The sequence below is a fragment of the Bombus bifarius genome, unplaced genomic scaffold, assembly GCF_011952205.1.
Source record: "Bombus bifarius isolate JDL3187 unplaced genomic scaffold, Bbif_JDL3187 scf7180000009200, whole genome shotgun sequence".
Taxonomy (NCBI): domain Eukaryota; kingdom Metazoa; phylum Arthropoda; class Insecta; order Hymenoptera; family Apidae; genus Bombus; species Bombus bifarius.
The window spans coordinates 1,679,725-1,698,786 of NW_022884965.1; the positions used below are offsets into that span (position 1 = coordinate 1,679,725).

The 19,062-nt window shown below is 37.0% G+C and overlaps 2 protein-coding genes and 1 pseudogene across 7 annotated transcripts in view; 2 read left to right on the forward strand and 1 right to left on the reverse strand.

Moving 5' to 3' along the window:
- Positions 1–8,899, forward strand: part of LOC117214447 (ETS-like protein pointed) — a 143,702-nt gene extending 134,803 nt beyond the window's left edge. For all 6 annotated transcript variants that reach the window (XM_033460563.1, XM_033460568.1, XM_033460566.1 and 3 more), the window contains 5 exons: positions 6,439–6,639; positions 6,735–7,043; positions 7,404–7,679; positions 7,770–8,067; positions 8,184–8,899. In XM_033460563.1, the coding sequence (XP_033316454.1) occupies positions 6,439–6,639; positions 6,735–7,043; positions 7,404–7,679; positions 7,770–8,067; positions 8,184–8,247 (1,148 nt within the window). In that variant the 3' untranslated portion in view covers positions 8,248–8,899. The remainder of the gene's footprint in view (positions 1–6,438; positions 6,640–6,734; positions 7,044–7,403; positions 7,680–7,769; positions 8,068–8,183) is intronic.
- Positions 8,900–11,343: 2,444 nt separating this feature from the next.
- On the forward strand, positions 11,344–13,738 carry LOC117214449 (annotated as a pseudogene).
- Positions 13,739–14,044: 306 nt separating this feature from the next.
- Positions 14,045–18,719, reverse strand: LOC117214450 (poly(U)-specific endoribonuclease homolog). Its single transcript, XM_033460575.1, has 6 exons — positions 18,542–18,719; positions 16,402–16,542; positions 16,038–16,196; positions 15,090–15,960; positions 14,577–15,006; positions 14,045–14,495 (listed from the first exon to the last, which is right to left on the reverse strand). Exons 1-6 carry the CDS (start codon positions 18,591–18,593, stop codon positions 14,262–14,264), a joined length of 1,887 nt encoding a protein of 628 aa, XP_033316466.1. The 5' UTR covers positions 18,594–18,719; the 3' UTR covers positions 14,045–14,261.
- Between the last annotated feature and the right edge of the window lie 343 nt (positions 18,720–19,062).

A 19,062-nucleotide genomic window follows, 5' to 3' on the forward strand; every position in this document is an offset into this window, starting at 1 on the left:
TTGGAGAAAAAGAAGAACGAGAGCCAACGTGAAAGAAAAGCGATCAAGACAAACGCGAAGGAAGAAAAAAGAATTGCCTGCTCCGGCTTCAATTGTTCATCCGTGTGAACAAACGCGCGGCCTGAATGCTTCAGGAATTTCGGAATAGTTTCGTTGCTCTGCCCCCCTCTTTAGGAGTCGCGGCTCAAGACGGCGACGAAGACGAAAAAGCAGAGGAACAAGAAGAAGAAGAGGTAGAAGAAGAGGTGGAGAGGAAGGATCGTGGAGGAAGGAACGCGAGAAGAGGGTGCATTTAGGTAGCATGAAAACATGTACCTCGTGGAGGAGCACACGAGCAAAGTGTTCATGGTTGTACGTGTGTGTTGGGCGTTTAGGTGTATGCGTGCGCGTGGCACGCCGTGAGGGCCGACTCGAAGCTGCACTCCCACGCTCACCGTCCATGAAATGGGGTGCGAGGTGCAGCTACACGCCAACCCATGCAGGTGTAGGTGGTGTGCGCAAGGGTCCGTCCCTTGGGCCCCCATTAACGTCGACGTTCCTCGAACCAACTTGCCCGCGAACCTATGAGAACCCGCCTGGACTTATATGATAATTCCGCGTGTCGTTACACTCTTTGACCCTTTATGGTGGTGTCTACCGAGCGAGAGGTTTCTTTCTCTCGCGCCTTGCGCTGGGCAGAATTTGTTTGACTCGTTGTTACAGGACCATTGTTTTAGTAACAGAGTACAGGAGAGCTAGGAAATTTGTTCATTAACGTAGAACCAACGTTAATGGGACGTACAGGATAATTTGGAAATTAACTTTCACGACAAATTGTAATTTTGGATCATTTGCATAGTATAGAGCGAAATTCAAAACTATTAAAATTCTAATTCTTAGGGCGAGAGATTTATTTTCTTAGATTTAGATTCGCTGCTTAGGATTCGAATACTTTGAACGATCTTCGTTCAGTGTGATAATTTTGATATTTAGCAAACCTTCGAAAGCTTCGACTTCTTCCATCTTTCTATTACAAAAAAAGATATTAACTAAGAAGATCTATATACTAATCTAGATACTGATCTATATTAAATACTTATCATTGCACCCTTATAACGTTTACAAACGATATCGTTCCTCTGTCATGTAAACAGACAATTGTTCCAACGAACCTACGATTAATTGCTCTTCCACTTAACTGCAAACTAAGTGTATCGATTTTACAATCCGCAGTGGCTTTTGCAACCGATCGACACGGCTAGATATCATCTATCGTATCTGCGACGATCGTGGAAGTTCGTTAACGCGAGTGGACCCATTATTCGTGTCGCGAACGATAGCTGTTCGTTACGGGTCGAGTGCTGGGCCACCTGTTTTCCTCGCCGTTAAAAAGGATAAGTGTGGGAACGTCGGCTGGTCACACATATCGTGCACATTGTAATTCCGTGTGTTCACGCAACGCGACGCTTAGCCAGTGGATTATGATAATCCGCCAGAAGCCATTGTCCTGCACGACGTCGGGGGATGCCGTGGAATCGCGAGCCTCGCTACCAAGCTGCTCGGAATAATTAGCGATTTTTTATGGTTGCGAAGCGCGAGCAGAATTCATTGGAAAAGAAAATTGTTTAATTAAAATCCGGTATTATATAACCAACGGATACGATAAGAAGCCACGCTAACTGCGACATTTAGAAACGGTTCAATGTTTTATTTATCGAGCTTATTTATAGTAGCTTCTTAATGGAACGGAGATCGTTTGCATGTGAAGTGCGATTTTTAGCAATGAAATCTCACACAAGCGTTGAGAATATCAACGAAACGCTATTGAAGCGTCAAACGTCCCCCACAAAAGGCATAATCAAAACCAGATTACGTACGCGTGTACTGTTATCTTCGCGGAGCCGGATTCGCGAAGCCTAACGCTCTTGATCTTATCAGTAACTGGAATGAAACGACAAAAATCCATTCTTTTCATATCCGATGTAATTAATTTCCCCGATAATGTGTTGCAATTATGTTTTAACATCTAGACGGCGGTATTTATCAACATAAGATTTAAGGAATTTAGTAAAAGATGAATGAAAGTGTTATTTATGCAGACAATAGCAAATAAAAGCATAAGACTAGTTTTCTGATTGATTGATTATCGCGTTATGTTATAGATATTAAATAAACGCTAATCCACAGTTGCTCGCTATCGAACTCCATTCTATCGTAACACTCTGTTAAGCTTCCAATCGTCGGAAAATATCACTTTCCTCAAATCTTGTACTGTCCAGTGCTTTAGTGCTTCGACGAAAGCAATTGCCAACTTTCGATTTTTACTACTAAGTACTTTCTTCCGAAACAAAATCATTCGTGGCGCAGATTTCTTTTTGAATATCAGCAGCGTAGCGGTTCGAAAATGATCGTTTTCGGATGTGGTCCAACTGGGCTGTAGCTTTTTGAGCAATTTTTCTAAATTTATAGCTACCATGCCTGCTTACAAACTGTCTCAAATCTTCCAATAACATGCGTATTTGCTATATTCTTTCTATAGTCTTTTTCTTTTTGCGTGATATACCTCCTTAAATGTGACAATTGTTATTATAAGTTCAATACGTCGTGTTAAATAGGCTTGTTATCGTTCGATTAATTCGAAGCATCACTTTGTTCGAATGTTCGTCTTAAACATTAGTTTAATTTTATGACATTTAATGTTTTAAATGCAGCATCGAATCGTCTTATACAGTTCGTATACATTCTATCAAGTATTCTTCATATCTTAATAATGGTTTCGTGACCATTGGTAGATACATGTGTGTCACTGTAAGGAAAACTTGGAAGTGTTAATTATTTCTTAATAATATGGTGTATGATTAACTATCGGAAAGGTAGTCGTCTTAAACTTTTGTTCGCTACTGCAAATATTCAGGCAACGAAAGAGTGTAATTATTGTAATTCAGTAGTTGTTTCCGTAACAGCACGAATAAGAAACGTTTTAATAAAATATTTGCTACGAAGAATCGCGGCCAGGATATTTCTTATTTTAACGAATCTTTCACAAGTTTTATAACTTCTACATGTGCGATAATATTTAAGCTGGAACAAAACAATTAAATCTTATAATTTTGCTTCTCTTGTAAAATCAAATTCAAAATAAGCAGCGCAATATAACTTGCGCTTTCTATTATCTCGTATCAAGCATAGAGTAAATTTTAATATTGCATGATTTTTTTTCGAAAATCTGCAACAAGGAAAAGTTAGGAATATCTTTCCAAAAGTCCAAAGAATTACTACAAATTGCGATTTATCGGATGTTTGTCCTTCGCGCGGTATTAAAATTTACGAACTTGAGAAGAAATTTAACGATGTATATCTTTGTTTTATTGCTAATTTTTAAACGATATCGCAAAAGTTACAGTCGTTATGTACTCGTATACGTTTATTACTTATATTTTTCCGCTTACATACATTTATAATCTACAACATGAAATTATATTTGCAATGCGTAATTTCACATATTGTAATTATAATTTCAAATACATTTCGCAATTTCGATCTTTCTTCTGTCGCAAACTCGCGCCGAGGCCGCATTGTGCGCGAGAAGTAAATTATTTTGATGCAAATCGTAGCATGTTTTATATTAATTAGTGACCTCGTTCGTTGAATATCTCTATCGCGAAGACGACGAAAGTTATAAAATTTTGTCCAGGATACGTGCCTTGCATCGCACTGCGCGACAGTGAGAACAGAGTATTGCCAGTGTTGTTTCAATCCATCGCTTAATTACATATTTACCATCCGTGACGTAGTAGAAATTACTACGAAACGAGCGCAATATCCAATAAAAGAAGCGCATTACGATAAAACGACTTTTACATGAGCGTGTAAAATGCTAAATAATAACAAACAAGCTGCAAACTCCAAAGCCCAAAAACGATGAAATATCTTCGTAAAATATTAAAATATCAGCTTTACTCTACAACTTATTTATCGATGACAAACATACTTGTTTCTCCTACTGTCTTTTTTCCTCTTCTATTTATATCCATAAATCGTCCGATTTGAAATTGTATCGCGTTATTGATAATCCTGTCAGCTATAAGCTTACTCAGAATGACATTCACAAGCTTGCTGCACGTGCAGTCGTCTATTTATACTTAACTTGAAGAAATGCCCGGTCATTCGTTTCTCTGGAGCTAGTATCTCAATTCAATTCAAATAATTACACCGTGCACGGTCCCTTTCTCTCGTCTACAACAACTATTCGGGACCTTGGTGTAATCTTCTCGACTGATCTATCATTCGCTTCTCACATCATCAAGGTTGCCACTGACAGTAGAGTGCGCTCGAGCTTCTTCGTTACATTACATAGAGCGTGTAAGTTTTTTTTTTAAGGACGTCAACACCGTTAGATCGTATCGTGTATCGTGCGTTGGTTAAGCCTCGCTTAGAACTACTGTTCTACCATCTGGTCATCTTACCATTCTCGTCACATTATCAATTTAGAACGTGTACAGCGTATAGATTTTTATGCCTAGCCACGTGTTTTAAGCTGTCACGCGTCTCTAACGTTGTTGATTACGATTACTCTGGCCTTTGTTGAACGTCTGTTGCGTCTGAATCTCTCGATCGTAGACGCGAGATGCTTCATCTTACATTCCCTCACAAATCACTAAACGGCGTTGTAAATAGCTTTCTTATCTTATCGTAGCTTATGGAATCTTAGCTCGTCTTAAAACTCGCGTGCTACGAGTCCCTCGATCAGGCATAGCTTATTCCTTAACGCTTGTTCCTCCTAGCGGTGTCCCATAATGGGTCGCTTTGGGTCCAGTTGGTATACTCCCTCGTTTTCGTAGCACTTTATTTTCGTAGCACAATATTTTCAATTCTAATAATGTCTTTTTTTCGGAAATAAAGGTATATAGAGACAGGGCATCGACTTGCTTGTTTTACTTTATTTCTCAGTAAATCATTTATATACAGGGTGGTTGGTAACTGGTGGTACAAGCGGAAAGAGGGTGATTCTACGCGAAAAAAGAAGTCGAAATTTTTCCTTTGAGGCCTTGTTTTCGAGAAAATCGACTTGGAATTTTCGCCCGGTACGCGTGCACTTTATCGCGTCTCGTTGTAACGGATCTCACTGTAGATCGTTGTCTCGATCGAAAGAAAACATTTTTATTCTATATCTTCGACTTCTTTTTTCGCATAGAATCACCCCCTTTCCGCGTGTACCACCAGTTACCAACCACCCTGTATATGAATACATACATGAGCGAATAAATAGCAGGATATAAATAAACCGCATCTGTTCCGTTTACATTATAATATAATTATAATATATTATAATGTAATTAGAGAATAAAAAAGCAAAACATAAATAACAATTGGTTGAAGTACAATGATTTCTACATATACGACGTTGGCAAATATCACATTGCGACAAGATTGTTGTTACGATCTTTAGACAACAAAACTTGTTACGATCGTTAGACAACAAAACTTGTTACGATCGTTAGACAACAATCTCACAGAATTCTCTAGCATAAGCGTAATTGTATTAATAGGATAATCGCAAAAGTTAATGCATAGCGATGATCTTTCTATAACTCGAGGCGTGATGTAATTTGTTTACATTTGTTTCTTTCCAATTTCTCTCTCTCTCTCTCTCTCTCTCTCTCCCTCTCTATACACATATACCGAAGAACTTATTATCCGTTTAAATAAATGAACAAATCTTTGAACTTGTACGTCAAAGCTGTTCGAACCGATCTCCCGAGATTCCCCGATCTTCTCTCGGACCTCGCGAGATCAAACGACCAGACGATGATTTTACAAGCGCTGTCGCGTTCGTGGTCGATCCGACGAGGACGAAGCGGGTCGCAGCCTCCGTAATGGACGCGCGACGGGTTTCTCGTGGCCGAGGAAAGGAAGTCGAGGATAGGCGGAGTTGGCTCGGGCCAATCGTCGAGATGCGCGCCGCCCACGTGTCAGCGGTTCCTCCCTGCAGACTCTGTGCCTCTCGTGACACCGTGCACTCCCCAGGTTCCAACGATTTCCCATCGCGACCCTTCGCTGCGAATGCTGCCAGCCCGAGCGAAAAGTCGAAACGATCGAAATCGCACGCCGGTCGGCGACAATCCGCTATCCTTCGAACGGAAGCAGAGTACGGAGACGCGACGACGATGGGGACCTAGCAGCGTACAGAAACCACGGAATTCGAATTTTCTTTAACCCTCGTCGTATGACGCTTGAAAATCTCCACCGCTCCCGTCGAAATCGTTTTATCCGGACACCTTGTGTCGTTGGACAGAAAGAGAAAAAAAAGTAAAAATACAGGCAGATTCGCGCGAACAAAATCGTCGCGCCCCCTTCGATCGATCGATTTCGAATAATTGGCAGATTTCGCAAAACACAGAGATTTAAGGGTACGTGGAACATACGTAACGCGTTTGCTTTTGTGGTGATATTTTTAAGGAGGTTACAATCATCTACGCAGTCCCGTGTGCCAAGACGAGAACCAGAGGGATGAAACCTCGCCGCCACCTCACAGCCATAACGCTCAAGCGCCCAACTCTCATTCCAGTACTCCAAACAGCAACAACAACAATAATAATAACAATAACGCGAACAACGCGTACATACATCTACGGAACTTGAACCAACTGAAGACGGAGTGTAAGTAGCGGAAAATGGAACGAATATTTCGTGGATTTATCGATTTTTCAAAGGAGGATCGTAGAATTTGAATATGGTTCGTGATTGTCGAGCAGCGAATTATGCCAACCACCATATAACGGAGCACCTGCAAGGCGGTGGAGCAGGGTTGACGAGTGGCAACGATCTCACGGGTACAGGGACTAACGAGAGCGACTTAAGGGTTAGTCAAACGGCAACGGAGAGCTACATGACTCCGGCACATTATTCCGGCTACGATGAGGCGTCCGAGTATCACAGTCTGCCGCAGGATCACCAACCGCCGCATCCTTTCAACCTGGATGGCTCGCCGGAATTTTACAGCGCCAGTGGAATTCAAATCGAGCCGAAGTATCAGCCATCGCCGTTTAAAAATTATCCTCGAGGTGATCTCAATGGTTTAAGAAACTTCGAGCTGCTGTTCTCCAATCTATATTATTATCCGCAATTTACGTTCAATATAAATGTCATCGAATTGATCTGTCAGTATTCTTAGACGTTGCTAAAATGTTTTTGCTTTTGGTCATTAAGATATTCGGATATATTTGCTCCTTGTCTTTTTCATATTTTTTTTCTTTTTTTTTATGAATTTACTAACAAGGTATTCAAAGGAAGAATATCTAAAGAGATACAAATATATTGAGATAAAAAAGAAAAAGGAGCAGAGACAGCAAGGAGAACAGTAGACTTAATTAATGATATTTGAACGATCGTTCGACGATTATAATCGATGCTTTGCAACCTAGGTCGCTACCACGAAGGATACAGCGAGAGCGGTGGTTACGGACAATACGACGCTACGCCATTCCAAACGGTTCCAGGAAGCGGAAGCGGAGGAGGAGGTGGCGGCGTTGGCGGTGATCAATGGGGAGTCGGCCCTCTCGAACACCTGTCTCATCATCCGGCATTCTTGGCTGGTCTTGGTCCAAGAGATTCTTCCAATCCTCATCATCCCTCGTCTATTGGAAATAACGCTGATCAGAAACCTCTGTTGCAGAGCGCGATGATCCCCGGTTATACAAGTAATTAATCGCTCGCGAGTTAGAATACGATTCTCCTAGGTTTTTCGAAAAAGTTCGTTCTAAGGAAGGGCTACTTTCTAATGTTAACAGGCACTGGACCCTGCTTTACCGGTTCCGGTCCCATTCAACTCTGGCAATTTCTGTTAGAGCTGTTAACAGACAAATCGTGTCAAGGCTTTATCTCGTGGACTGGCGATGGCTGGGAGTTCAAGTTGACGGATCCGGACGAAGTGGCACGTCGTTGGGGCATCCGTAAAAACAAGCCTAAAATGAACTACGAGAAACTGAGCCGTGGTCTCCGTTATTATTACGACAAGAATATTATACATAAAACAGCTGGCAAACGATACGTTTACCGCTTTGTCTGTGACTTACAGAGTCTCTTAGGGTAAGTGTGCGACAGACACGATGCTCTGATCGTTCGGTTCTCTTGAGAGCAGTCGACGATAATCGGTTAGGACGATAACGATGATCGTGTTTTATAGTATCATTGTTCGTTCGTAGGTACAGTCCGGAAGAACTGCACGCAATGGTTGAGTTGAAGCCAGAGAAGAAGGAAGAAGACTGAGTTTCTGTTATCAGACGTGTTTAAGGACTGTGTCGTTTTACTAATTGAAAAGAAGGAGAAAAAAAAAAAAGAAAGAGAGGGAAGAAAGAGGAATCCGAGCGATTCCTTGCTACCGCGATGGAACAAAGTTCAAACTGACAATTTAACGAACAATGTGAAACGAACAAACGAAACGAAGGAACGAGTAACTGGTGTATTGATAAACGAAAGAATTCTTCTAATGAATAGAAGACAAAACCAATTGATGTCTTCTAACGTTCAGATACATGATAAAATCGAATCGGTCGTATGTACCAAAGACAGGGTCTGCATACCATTGGTGCCTAAAGTTAATGAAAATCGTGAATTTGTTTCTAAGTGATTAATTTGCCAAGCCAGATTTTAGAAGATATTTATAGGAAATAACTCAACAATTTATACATATTATATATATTATACATATAAATATATATATATAAATATATATAAATATATATATATATATTTTTAATGTTACATAATTTCTACGCACTACGTCGAGCACACGATGCGTCTAAATTATTTATGTCTCATCATTTTAAACATGCGTGTTACATCTCGTCGATAGATAACACCATATGTGATTGTTATTACTATAATTTTACTACAATAAAGCCATTATACCATTATTATAGACGGCGAGCTTGAATTCGACGTTTAAATGCTTTTCTACGTGTAGATTATTACTAAGTTGTAGTATTAAAAATACTGTGTCTCCGAGCTCGCTTGGCTGCAACAACTGCAAAACAAACCTCCTTTTATACTATTACCGATCTTTCTTTTTTCCTATTCGCTTCCTCGATGTTTCACGTGCGACCAGTCCCAGGTGAATAATGTTGAAGGACTATAATTAACAGCGTTTCAGGTGCGAAGAAAGTATGCTGTTAATTTCGCTACAAGTTGTATGTTTGAACGCGTTTCTTTTTCTAACGAAATCATTTCGTTTCGTTGATCTCCATATTTTTCTAACGATTAAAAAAAGTGATCATTTTTCGAAGGAAGGGGCGACGTGCAACCAGTATTGAACATCATAGGCCCGTAAAATAGTATTTGGAATAGAAGATGATAACGTTTCTTGGCGCTTAATTTTAAAGATTATCGACTACTAAAATTTAATATATGTTTTTTCGTTTAATAGCTCGGATATCTTCGAATATCGAATAACTGTTAGAATTAAAGTCAGCATACATCACTTTTCTATTTCAAATGCAGTTTTATTTGTAATATGTTGTACGCGTAAAGAAAACGACGTTTGCTATCCGAAGAAAGTTTTTCGTTAAATCTTCCAAATTCGTCAGAAACCCGTAACACTATCATTTTGCGGATCATAGCAATAATTAAAATATCGACGTTCTTAAGTGATACTTTATCATTTGCATTGTATATAATATGTACACGTGTGGAACACTCGATAACGCGTGTATAGACGGAATTCGACTATAATGTTGCGACTAGTTTGCGTGATTCTCACCGTATTTCGATGAGCGTTTTCTACGTTGTAAAAATGTTGTTCTGTTGAACGTAATAATTATTGTAACAATATCGGTTGTATTGATATGTACGACAACGGATAAAAAAGAACGAGGAAGTTTCTTAAACGCGTTACATATCTATAAGCGTATGTAACATTACGTATTTTATATAAATTAAGTTTCTTTAATTGTGTTTGTTAAATGTTCGGATCAAGAGAGAAAGGGTGAGCGAGAGGGAGAGAGAGAAAGAGACGAAGATGAAACGAAAACTATGGTTGAAATATATTTCATAATGAAGATTATAAAAGAAAGACTCGTAAATCGACGACGATTAATGGCGATTCAAGAAGAAATTAAGTTAATCGCGAGATAAAAGATCTTGACATATCCGGTCACGATTGTTAAGTTTTCTATATGTAACGAAATAATTTAGACACCTTTATAGATTATCGACATATGTGATTAACAGTATACCAATTTTGAAAAGTAACTCACGGACAGGTATCGAATAAAATTAACGGAATCGTTATAATTGTGTAATTTCGAATACATTGTAAAAATTTGATGAAGAAACACGTATGAAATGATTTATAAATCCCTCCTTCTCTGCACAGGACTAGACATTCGTAAATTAAGTTTGAATATTTTTAGTCGAATAAAGGAAAAAACGAAAATTATGTAAAGCTCTACTGCATATATGTGTGTAAAGCATTCAATCATCGTTTCCGACAACTATGTGAAGTTACGACAGCGACATGTGAAAATTTTTCAGTAGTTGCAATAAAATAAAGAAATTTTTATAAATATACTGAACAAAGGGACAATTTCATTCAACGTCATATTCAATAATTATAACTACAAAATATAAGTATAATGATGTCGACTTACAAAATTTCGAGTAGATTTTCAATAAATCGTCCAAGAATCTAGAATAACAACAAATCTATGGTATTTATCAAAAGCTGTGACCAGTAATTATAGTCATTTCTAACATTTTTATACGTGTCGTCGACAAGAAAGTAATTTTTGTTTAAATGGAAGGCAATCATCACTCTACTCACATTAAAGGAATTTTTCAGAAAATTCAAAGATCAATATTTCGTTGGTTACCGGTTGCTGATAAGCATTTATAATGGAATTCTGTCGACAACTATTCCTTTCTTATCGACTGCGACACTCTTCCTTATCGGTCACTGTACGCATGCGTAGATGTTATTCGGATGCTGAAATTGGGCGCATTTCAAAATTTCTAAACACGCGCATACGTTACGAACATCTTCTTTAATTCGCATATAATAAAGGTAATAATAGCATTTAGTATTATCATATAATATTATTTAGTAATACGCATAATTTGCAACTCAATGGAAGAAAAGAAGATTAGAATTGTTGAGTGGTCTAATGCGTATAAATCTGTGAATAATCGAGGTTTTTTAAAGAACTAAATAATAGAAGCTATTGGTGAATATTGTATTTTAATCTTCATTTCTTTTCAAAATATTCTATTCTCAGAGATGTTATTCTGAAACATCTTTAAATCCGATAATAAAGTTGTGGGATATTAAGTAACAGATCGTAAGATCGAAAGATTGTTATTGATGCTTTTCTTTTGTTGATTGCTAGTAGAGGGAGACAAAGGCGCGTAAAAAACTTCATTGTTGTAGCGTGAACGTGGTTCAGTATTAAAATGGAAGCGTCAATTATTGCTGCTACTAATGTGACGAATATTGCAGATTGTGTGTTAGAACTGGTATATTACTATTTAAACAAATATAAAGTACCACTTATCTTTTGTCTTTTGTTTTTGACATTTTTATAAATCTCCTCAACAGGTGTCAAATTCTTTATCCGCTAACGCTACAGCAATTGCAATACGATTTCACATTGAACAACGTAAAATTCAAGTAATAGACAATGGTATAGGAATACCGAAAATGCGATTAAATGTGATGGCAGAATACAATAATGAAACTTCTTTGAATTATTCAAATATATATAATTTATGCAATTGGAGAAAGCATACGATTATTAACATTCGTAGATTGTCTAATGCTATGATAATAACATCTAGATATTATTTGTCACGTAAAACATATATGAAGGTAATCTTCATAATTAAGAATTCATTTGAAGTAGAAACTAACAAGTTGTTAATGCTCACAGATTTTCAAAGTAAACTGTGAACCAAGAATTATTAAAATTGAAAGAAGACCTTCTCAAGGTACTACAGTAAGCATTCATGGATTCCATGAGTTATCCTTAAATAAATGGAATATAACTTTCATGTACCATTTGATTGGAAACATTGCCATAGCCAATCCTCAGGTAAATGAATACTTGATATTTATAGGTATTCCTTATATTTCAAATTAAGATATATTTTATGTTTCCAGACTTCATTCACCATAAGAGATGATCATCAAAAGAAAATTAACATGATAATCACTAAGCCACACAATCCAATATATATTTTTAAGTCATTATATAGCCTAGAAGTGTTACTTCATAAAATATGGTATATAAGATGTATGAAGAAGCCTAATATCAAATACTGTGCATACATTGGATTAGCTGATTCTAAAGATACAGCTTCTCAATATATTTTTCTAAATAATAAACTTGTTCATTGTCCCTTAATCTTAAAAATAATTTCAACTACTTTCATTAATACATTAAAGTTCTTCGAAAGACAACAATATGAACATATACCAAAGAAAGAGGCAGTTTTCATTTTACTATTTCTTGTGTGTAATAATTATACTTTTACTATTGAAAATAAGAAGCGAACTTTAATATTTTCTAATATACAAGATTTAATGGAATGTATTAGGAGCAAAATATTACATATTTTTACAAGAGGTATTAAACCTTTATGTGAAGAAGAATTTAGAAAAGGTAATGAAACACGGTTGACTGCAGAAGATTTAGTTACACCTGTTTCACAAACTGATAATCTTAACAAAAACAGTATGCAGTTAACTCTTTCTGAATGGTCTAATTGGTCTTATCCTAAGGATTGGAAACAACTAGAAAATGATTCGCTAAAATTCTATAAGCATTTTGATTTCCTGCCAGAAAAATTGCATAAATTACTACGTGGAAACACAAAATTGATAAAAACAGACATTTTAAATAAATATAACGGAAGTGTATGTTCAATCAAATTGAAATCTGGATTGCAGAGTAAACATTTTTAATCTAATCAGAAAATTATAGTATGAAATTATTTATGATATATTTCCCTATAAATTCCAGATATATTGCCTCATCAAGAACTTGACATACGTCCATGTAAACCTGTCCAGCGATTTCGTGAATTCACTTTAAACAAGAAAGTTTTGAAACTTATTAAAGTAAGTATATAGTTGGAATTACAATGAGAAAAGTTGAACGACAACTGATCATGTAATTTCAGGTATTAGGTCAAATAAATAATGAACTGATAGTAGGTTTAATAACCCAAAATAATATGAAGATGCTTTTATTAATGGATCAACATGCAATTCATGAAAGAATTAGATATGAGCATTTGCTTTACGGTAAAGCTTTACAAAAATCTTCTATATAAAAATAAAGTAAAAAAACTATACTGACATTGATTATGTAACTGATTTTTAGGATATGAATCACAGATAAGAACTCAATTGTTTTCCATCAAATTAAAAGATCCTATAATCATACAACTTCCTGCGAGTAGCTGTAATTTACTCTTATCTAATAATATGATATTAAAAAAGTTTGGTATAACGTTTAGTGTGATAGATAATAACACAGTAATGATACGTGCAGTGCCAGAATGTTTAAGGAAGAACAAATACTATCATGATGAATTAAAACTAAAGTTAAAAGTACAGAATCTTTTAAACGAATTAGTACAGAACTTTCCAAGTTATGATAGCAATTATTCAACCAACATTTTACCATTTACCATTCACAACGCAATTGCAATGGAAGCATGCCATGGTATGTTCTTTCTTTCTTTTTCATTTATAATTTTGTAAACAATTTAATAAACAAAATATACAACATGTAAAGTATAAATAGATAGAGTATATATTTTTCAGCAGAAAATATCAATAGAATAATAATCTCATCTTTTTGTACATTATAACATTATATTCACTACCATTTAATGAAAAGTATTTTAGGAGCTATAAAATTCGGAGATCCACTTTCATTAAAAGAATGTAAGCGGCTTTTGAAATTACTAAACAAGACGAAGATACCTACTCAGTGTGCTCATGGACGACCATCCATAATACCTCTATTGGAACTAACAGATTTAGAAAGACGCCATATAAAAATCGTTCGGGTAAGTAATACATTTTTCGTATGCTATATATTAAATAAAGGGGAACTCATTTATAGATTCATTCACTTGCAACAATTTAAATTCTGTTCTACATATTTTTATCAAATTTTTTAATTCTTCTCAGTGAAATTGCGTAAGTCAGTATTACATTAGCTAACATATAATGTAAAATCTATTAAATGTTATAAAATGCAGATTTTATTTCAACTAAACTAAACGTCAGGATATCCCGAAATTAAAATATCTTTTCCAAAGTAATTGACTCTGCTCACGAAAATCACAAATTCAGTTCCTCCTAAAGAAATTGGGCAAGGGTTGTTAGGCCGAGTAAAGAAGCACATCGTATACAAAGCGAATTCCAATTCCGGTGATGTACCGACAAAAATGGTTGAGACTGGTTGCACTATACCGTTTAGCAATGAACGTATTTTTAAAACTGCTCCTTTCTGTAAAACATAATGCAGTGAACATTAACAATATGAACTGTTTTGATCGTTGGTTTACGAATATTACATATTGTTACTTACATCACCCAGTTTGACTTCCTTCATATATCCAAGATAATTGACCTTCTTCTCTGCTTCTTGCTTCGCGTAATAGATCCAATTATGTAGTCCAATTATATCTGAGTCAAACTGTTCAGCTAGAAACACAGTTTCAAAACCGGAACTCGACGCATCTCCGTCAATTCGTTTGAATTGAGAGAACCATATGCGCTTCATAGTATCCTTAAACTCATATTCATCATCTTGGATGTATCCTTTATCGGCCAAGAATTTCATCATTGATTTCATCACGTCTGTTTCTAGGATCTTATCAAGAAGTTCCGATTCCTCTTTTCGCTCTTCTGACGTGACCGTCTCTTTCGTTTTAACGTTAAGTTCATAGTTATCGTGTAAGGCTATCACGGCTTTCACGGTTGGAATCTCGTAAGCTTCGTTATTCACAGTCAGCAACCTGAAATACGTAGAGTTTGGAACTATAACACCAGCTTATGATTTATTTTTAACTCTAGGAGTTCAAAGTAAATGGATTCTCACGGTTCAGCAGCGTCGTCGCTGGTGCTATCATCTTTCTTCTGGCCTTGCAAATTGATCGTTATATGCTTAAGAGCACTGTTCTTCTCTTTCTCGAATAAATTTTCCGTTAACTTTTTGATGTCATCATTAGAGGTGATGAATCCCAGAGGATTAGGATTGTTTTGTGCTGAATCTTGAGAGTTTTGATTATTCGGTGATGCATTGGTACCTGCGTTATTCTGTGAAGCTTGAGATGTCTCAGCGGCAGGTTGAGCAGCTGATTGAGCTGGTTGAGGCTGAGCAATCGAACCAGCTGCTGGTTGAGCCGTAGGAGCTGCGGCAGCTGCCGGTTGATCAGAATTTGGAGGCGGGACAATAGCAGTTCCATTATTATAGTAATTATTATAAGTAATTTGGGTGTGGCTGGGGACCACTTCGCCAGTTCCGCTACTAGTGCCTCTCGTGCCATAGATTCCTCCTGGTATTAATCGATTCACGGCTGCGTTCACTCCGGCGCTCACACCAGCGAAGACGAATGCTTCTTTTGCTAATTGCCCTATACCAGGTTTCTGTCCTTGCGATAAGAGAATCGTTTGTTGTGGCGTCTGTCCCATGGATGGACTAAAAGACTGTCCAAAGCCTGGATTGTATCCACCATAAGATGGATTTCCAGGATAAGGTGCATGTCCTCCTACTCCAGGATTGTAGCCTTGACCAGGTGCTGGATTATAACCATGACCTAGAGAGGGATTGTATCCTTGACCAACTGGATTGTAACCTCCAACTGAAGGGTTGTAACCCCCAATTGATGGATTATGACCTTGCCCAGGTGATAGATTCGGGTTGGAGTTGGTATGATAAGGATTGCTGACTGGTTGACTAGGATATCCACCTAGAAATCATTGCCCATTAAATATTTTAGTCTATGAATATTACATTAATATCCGGTCTAAAAGGAGTATCGGATACCTGAAGGCTTGTATCCAGATTGAACGTTAGTCGCGCTAGTCTTAGAACTCTGTTCGGATATAGGAGCAGATGGTTTAGGCGCGGTATTGATATTGGTTCCACTTGCTGGTTTCTTATCGTTCGCAACGTTCCATCCTATTTTATCAGGAGTGGAGCCTCCTGTACAAGAAATAACCAATAATTTATGATCGTTAAATAGCTAAGTTTACTTATCGATACTACTGGCAAGTCACCGACCAGTTAAAAAGAAATTGAATACGTGGGCAGTTAATCGATAATCGAGCATGTGTTGCTGATGATTAATTCCATTGCAGAGCGCAAAGGACGCATAATATATTGTCGAATATTTTCATACGAGAATTACCTTGATTACTTTGCTGGTACGTATTTCGAGAATTTTGAGATGAACGAGGACGAGGTGTTGACCTCGAACGAAATATAGAACTCCCCCAACCACTGCTGCTCCCGGTTCTTCGTCCAGACCATTTTCCTTCCCCGATGTCGACTGTGAAAATTTACCACAATTTAAGTACGACGCAGTACTTTTGAATGAAAATTCTCGGTAAATTGTACACAAATTATATATATATATATATATATATATGTATATATTTGTCGGAGATGAGGGGTCATCGGAGCCTTTCTTTTGGAATTTTTGGGAAGATCCCCAATACTTTAGTCTAGACTATTTATTATAGCTGTACTTAAATGATAAAACTTTATGCTTGCCCGATGGTGAGCTTGGGCTCGAGGTAACACAACTGGTCGCCGAACGTAGCCACGGTCACGGGATGAAGGCTTTTACCTAACAAAGAAGTGCCAATATTGTGGGACACACGTTGTATTAACAATCAAACCCTGGGCAGGAGCAATGTCAGCTCTACGCGGGCAGCACATCGTCTGTACGTGCAGTATTATACCGAGCGTCACAGCAAACGTTACCTTGTGCTTCAAAATATATTATACGTGTAACAAAGAGTTACCCCGTTGACCGTGGATTCGTTATTGAACCTAAGAACATTGTCACTAACATCTCGAGTGTTTAATCACCACGATTATTTGTCAAACTTTGGAAAAATCAATATTTATACCAGTAAATATAATCTCTATTGTACAACAACGATGGCTAGTCCGAATGAAGATTCATTACGCGCCTATAAACCCAACGCGACATATATATATATGTATATATATATATAGCTTATTGTGTGAACAAATTATCTGTTATCAAATTAACGAAGCGTAAAACGAATGAAATCACTGAATAGAATCTTGACGGAGATTACGTATTCAAACGTACATTATTCTGTATGAACAGAATGCGATGCAATCATTAAAATTTAAAATATTGCACACAGAAGTTACCATTGGTTAAATAGAATGTACCGCGTCAGAGAGTTTGAAAGAAATAATATTTCAATTTTGTTCATAACGAGTGCTGCGTGCTCGAGTATATTATTCCATTACGATTCATAATATTCCACCTACAACTTGTTGAGCTTCTCTATCAATCTATGATAAATTATTCTATATAGTCACTAACAATTTAACAATTCGCTAAATAAAATAATGATATATCGTTAACACGCGAACCTGATTATTTCCATTAAATCTATTTGAATGTCAAGTATTAAACTAATCTCCATGTTTTATAAACTAAATGCTCTTTAAATATATGGGACCATAGTTCATCAGTACTGTTTTTAGGATGCTAATATTTTGTTTCTGTATGTTATTTTAGGGTAATTTTGTATTTAGTGCTACGATAAAACCTTGAAAGAGCAAATAAAATCTTTGGAGTTGATTATCAGCACTCTATTACCGGAGTAGTAGTCGTTTACATAGAAACCACGGCTACTTGACGAATTTCATGAAACCTAATTAGATTTTCATGACCATATCAGCGGAACAAATTCCACCTTTCGTGGAATTGCTTGAGTGACTCAGTGCTCGCCTCCGTATGGCTGCGACTTTCTAGGGAGAGTTACGATCTTTTGCGACTTCTTTGCGACTTCGAATACAGACAAATGAACACATGATACGATGCTGGCATGCATCGGTGTACGCTCAAGCACAAGTAATTTAGTCTCGGCGAACTTATTATGAATTGTTTGGTTGCAGCTTCATCATGCAGTTAAACATGCAATTAAACAGTTCATAGAATGCTTTGTTCTCGAATGTTTTCTCTGTCTTTAGAATTCCTTCAGTTCAGTTATATCGTTTAGAAGCTTGAACTCTTAATCGTGTTGACACCGTAGATAGGCAGTAATTTTACAGACGTATAAATTTACATACAAATTTTGTTAAAGTACTTTCACTTGGTCGTTTATAAGTTTAATCTCATAAAATTCCTTGTAATACATTCTAACGTGAATCGTGAAATATTGCATCAAGGTAAAACCCAGTAAATCCATTACCACATAGTTGAAACATTCAGCAAAGGAAGGACGATTTCTTTTTGCCGTTTTAAATTGGTTATGCTATTTATAAAGAAACTTACTTACCAAACACGAACAAAACGAGACTCGTGCAGATCAGAGCTATCTTGATGTTCATGTTTCTCGCTGTCTGACTATTTCGGTTGTTGATTTACAATTCAAAGTCGATAGTACGATCAAGGATTTCTTCGTAGAATGATCGATGCGCACTGCTTGACGGTTAATCCGTTACTAAAAGACTTCCCGTGAACTGACGCATACTAAACTACGCTGAAACTAGTTTGGAATTACAAAGCGAGTTATACGTTATACGTCGTGGGCTTTCTCCTCTCGCATTGATCTTTGATGCGTTCGCAACAAATAGTAGGGATCTAATAGAACAAACTGGTAATGAAGGAGGTTCTTAAGGTAATGACATGTCCCTGACTTCTACCTGCAAGGACGTTGCTCTTCATAAATATTTAATGACTCTGTTCCTTCCAGCGTCCTTTTGCAAAGATTTTATTCAGTGATTAATTGTAATTTTATTTTTCAGGAGAAACCGAATTTTACGGCCTTAAGATTGTATCAAGCCAAAAAATTGAAAA

Excerpts from the sequence above, each read along its gene's own strand:
- LOC117214450 (XM_033460575.1), bottom strand. The coding sequence starts at position 18,593 with ATGAACATCAAGATAGCTCTGATCTGCACGAGTCTCGTTTTGTTCGTG. Across the intron at positions 16,543-18,541 it reads TCTCGTTTTGTTCGTGTTTG|TCGACATCGGGGAAGGAAAA; the intron begins GTAAGTAAGTTT and ends AAATTTTCACAG. Across the intron at positions 14,496-14,576 it reads AGGAAGTCAAACTGGGTGAT|AAAGGAGCAGTTTTAAAAAT; the intron begins GTAAGTAACAAT and ends TATGTTTTACAG.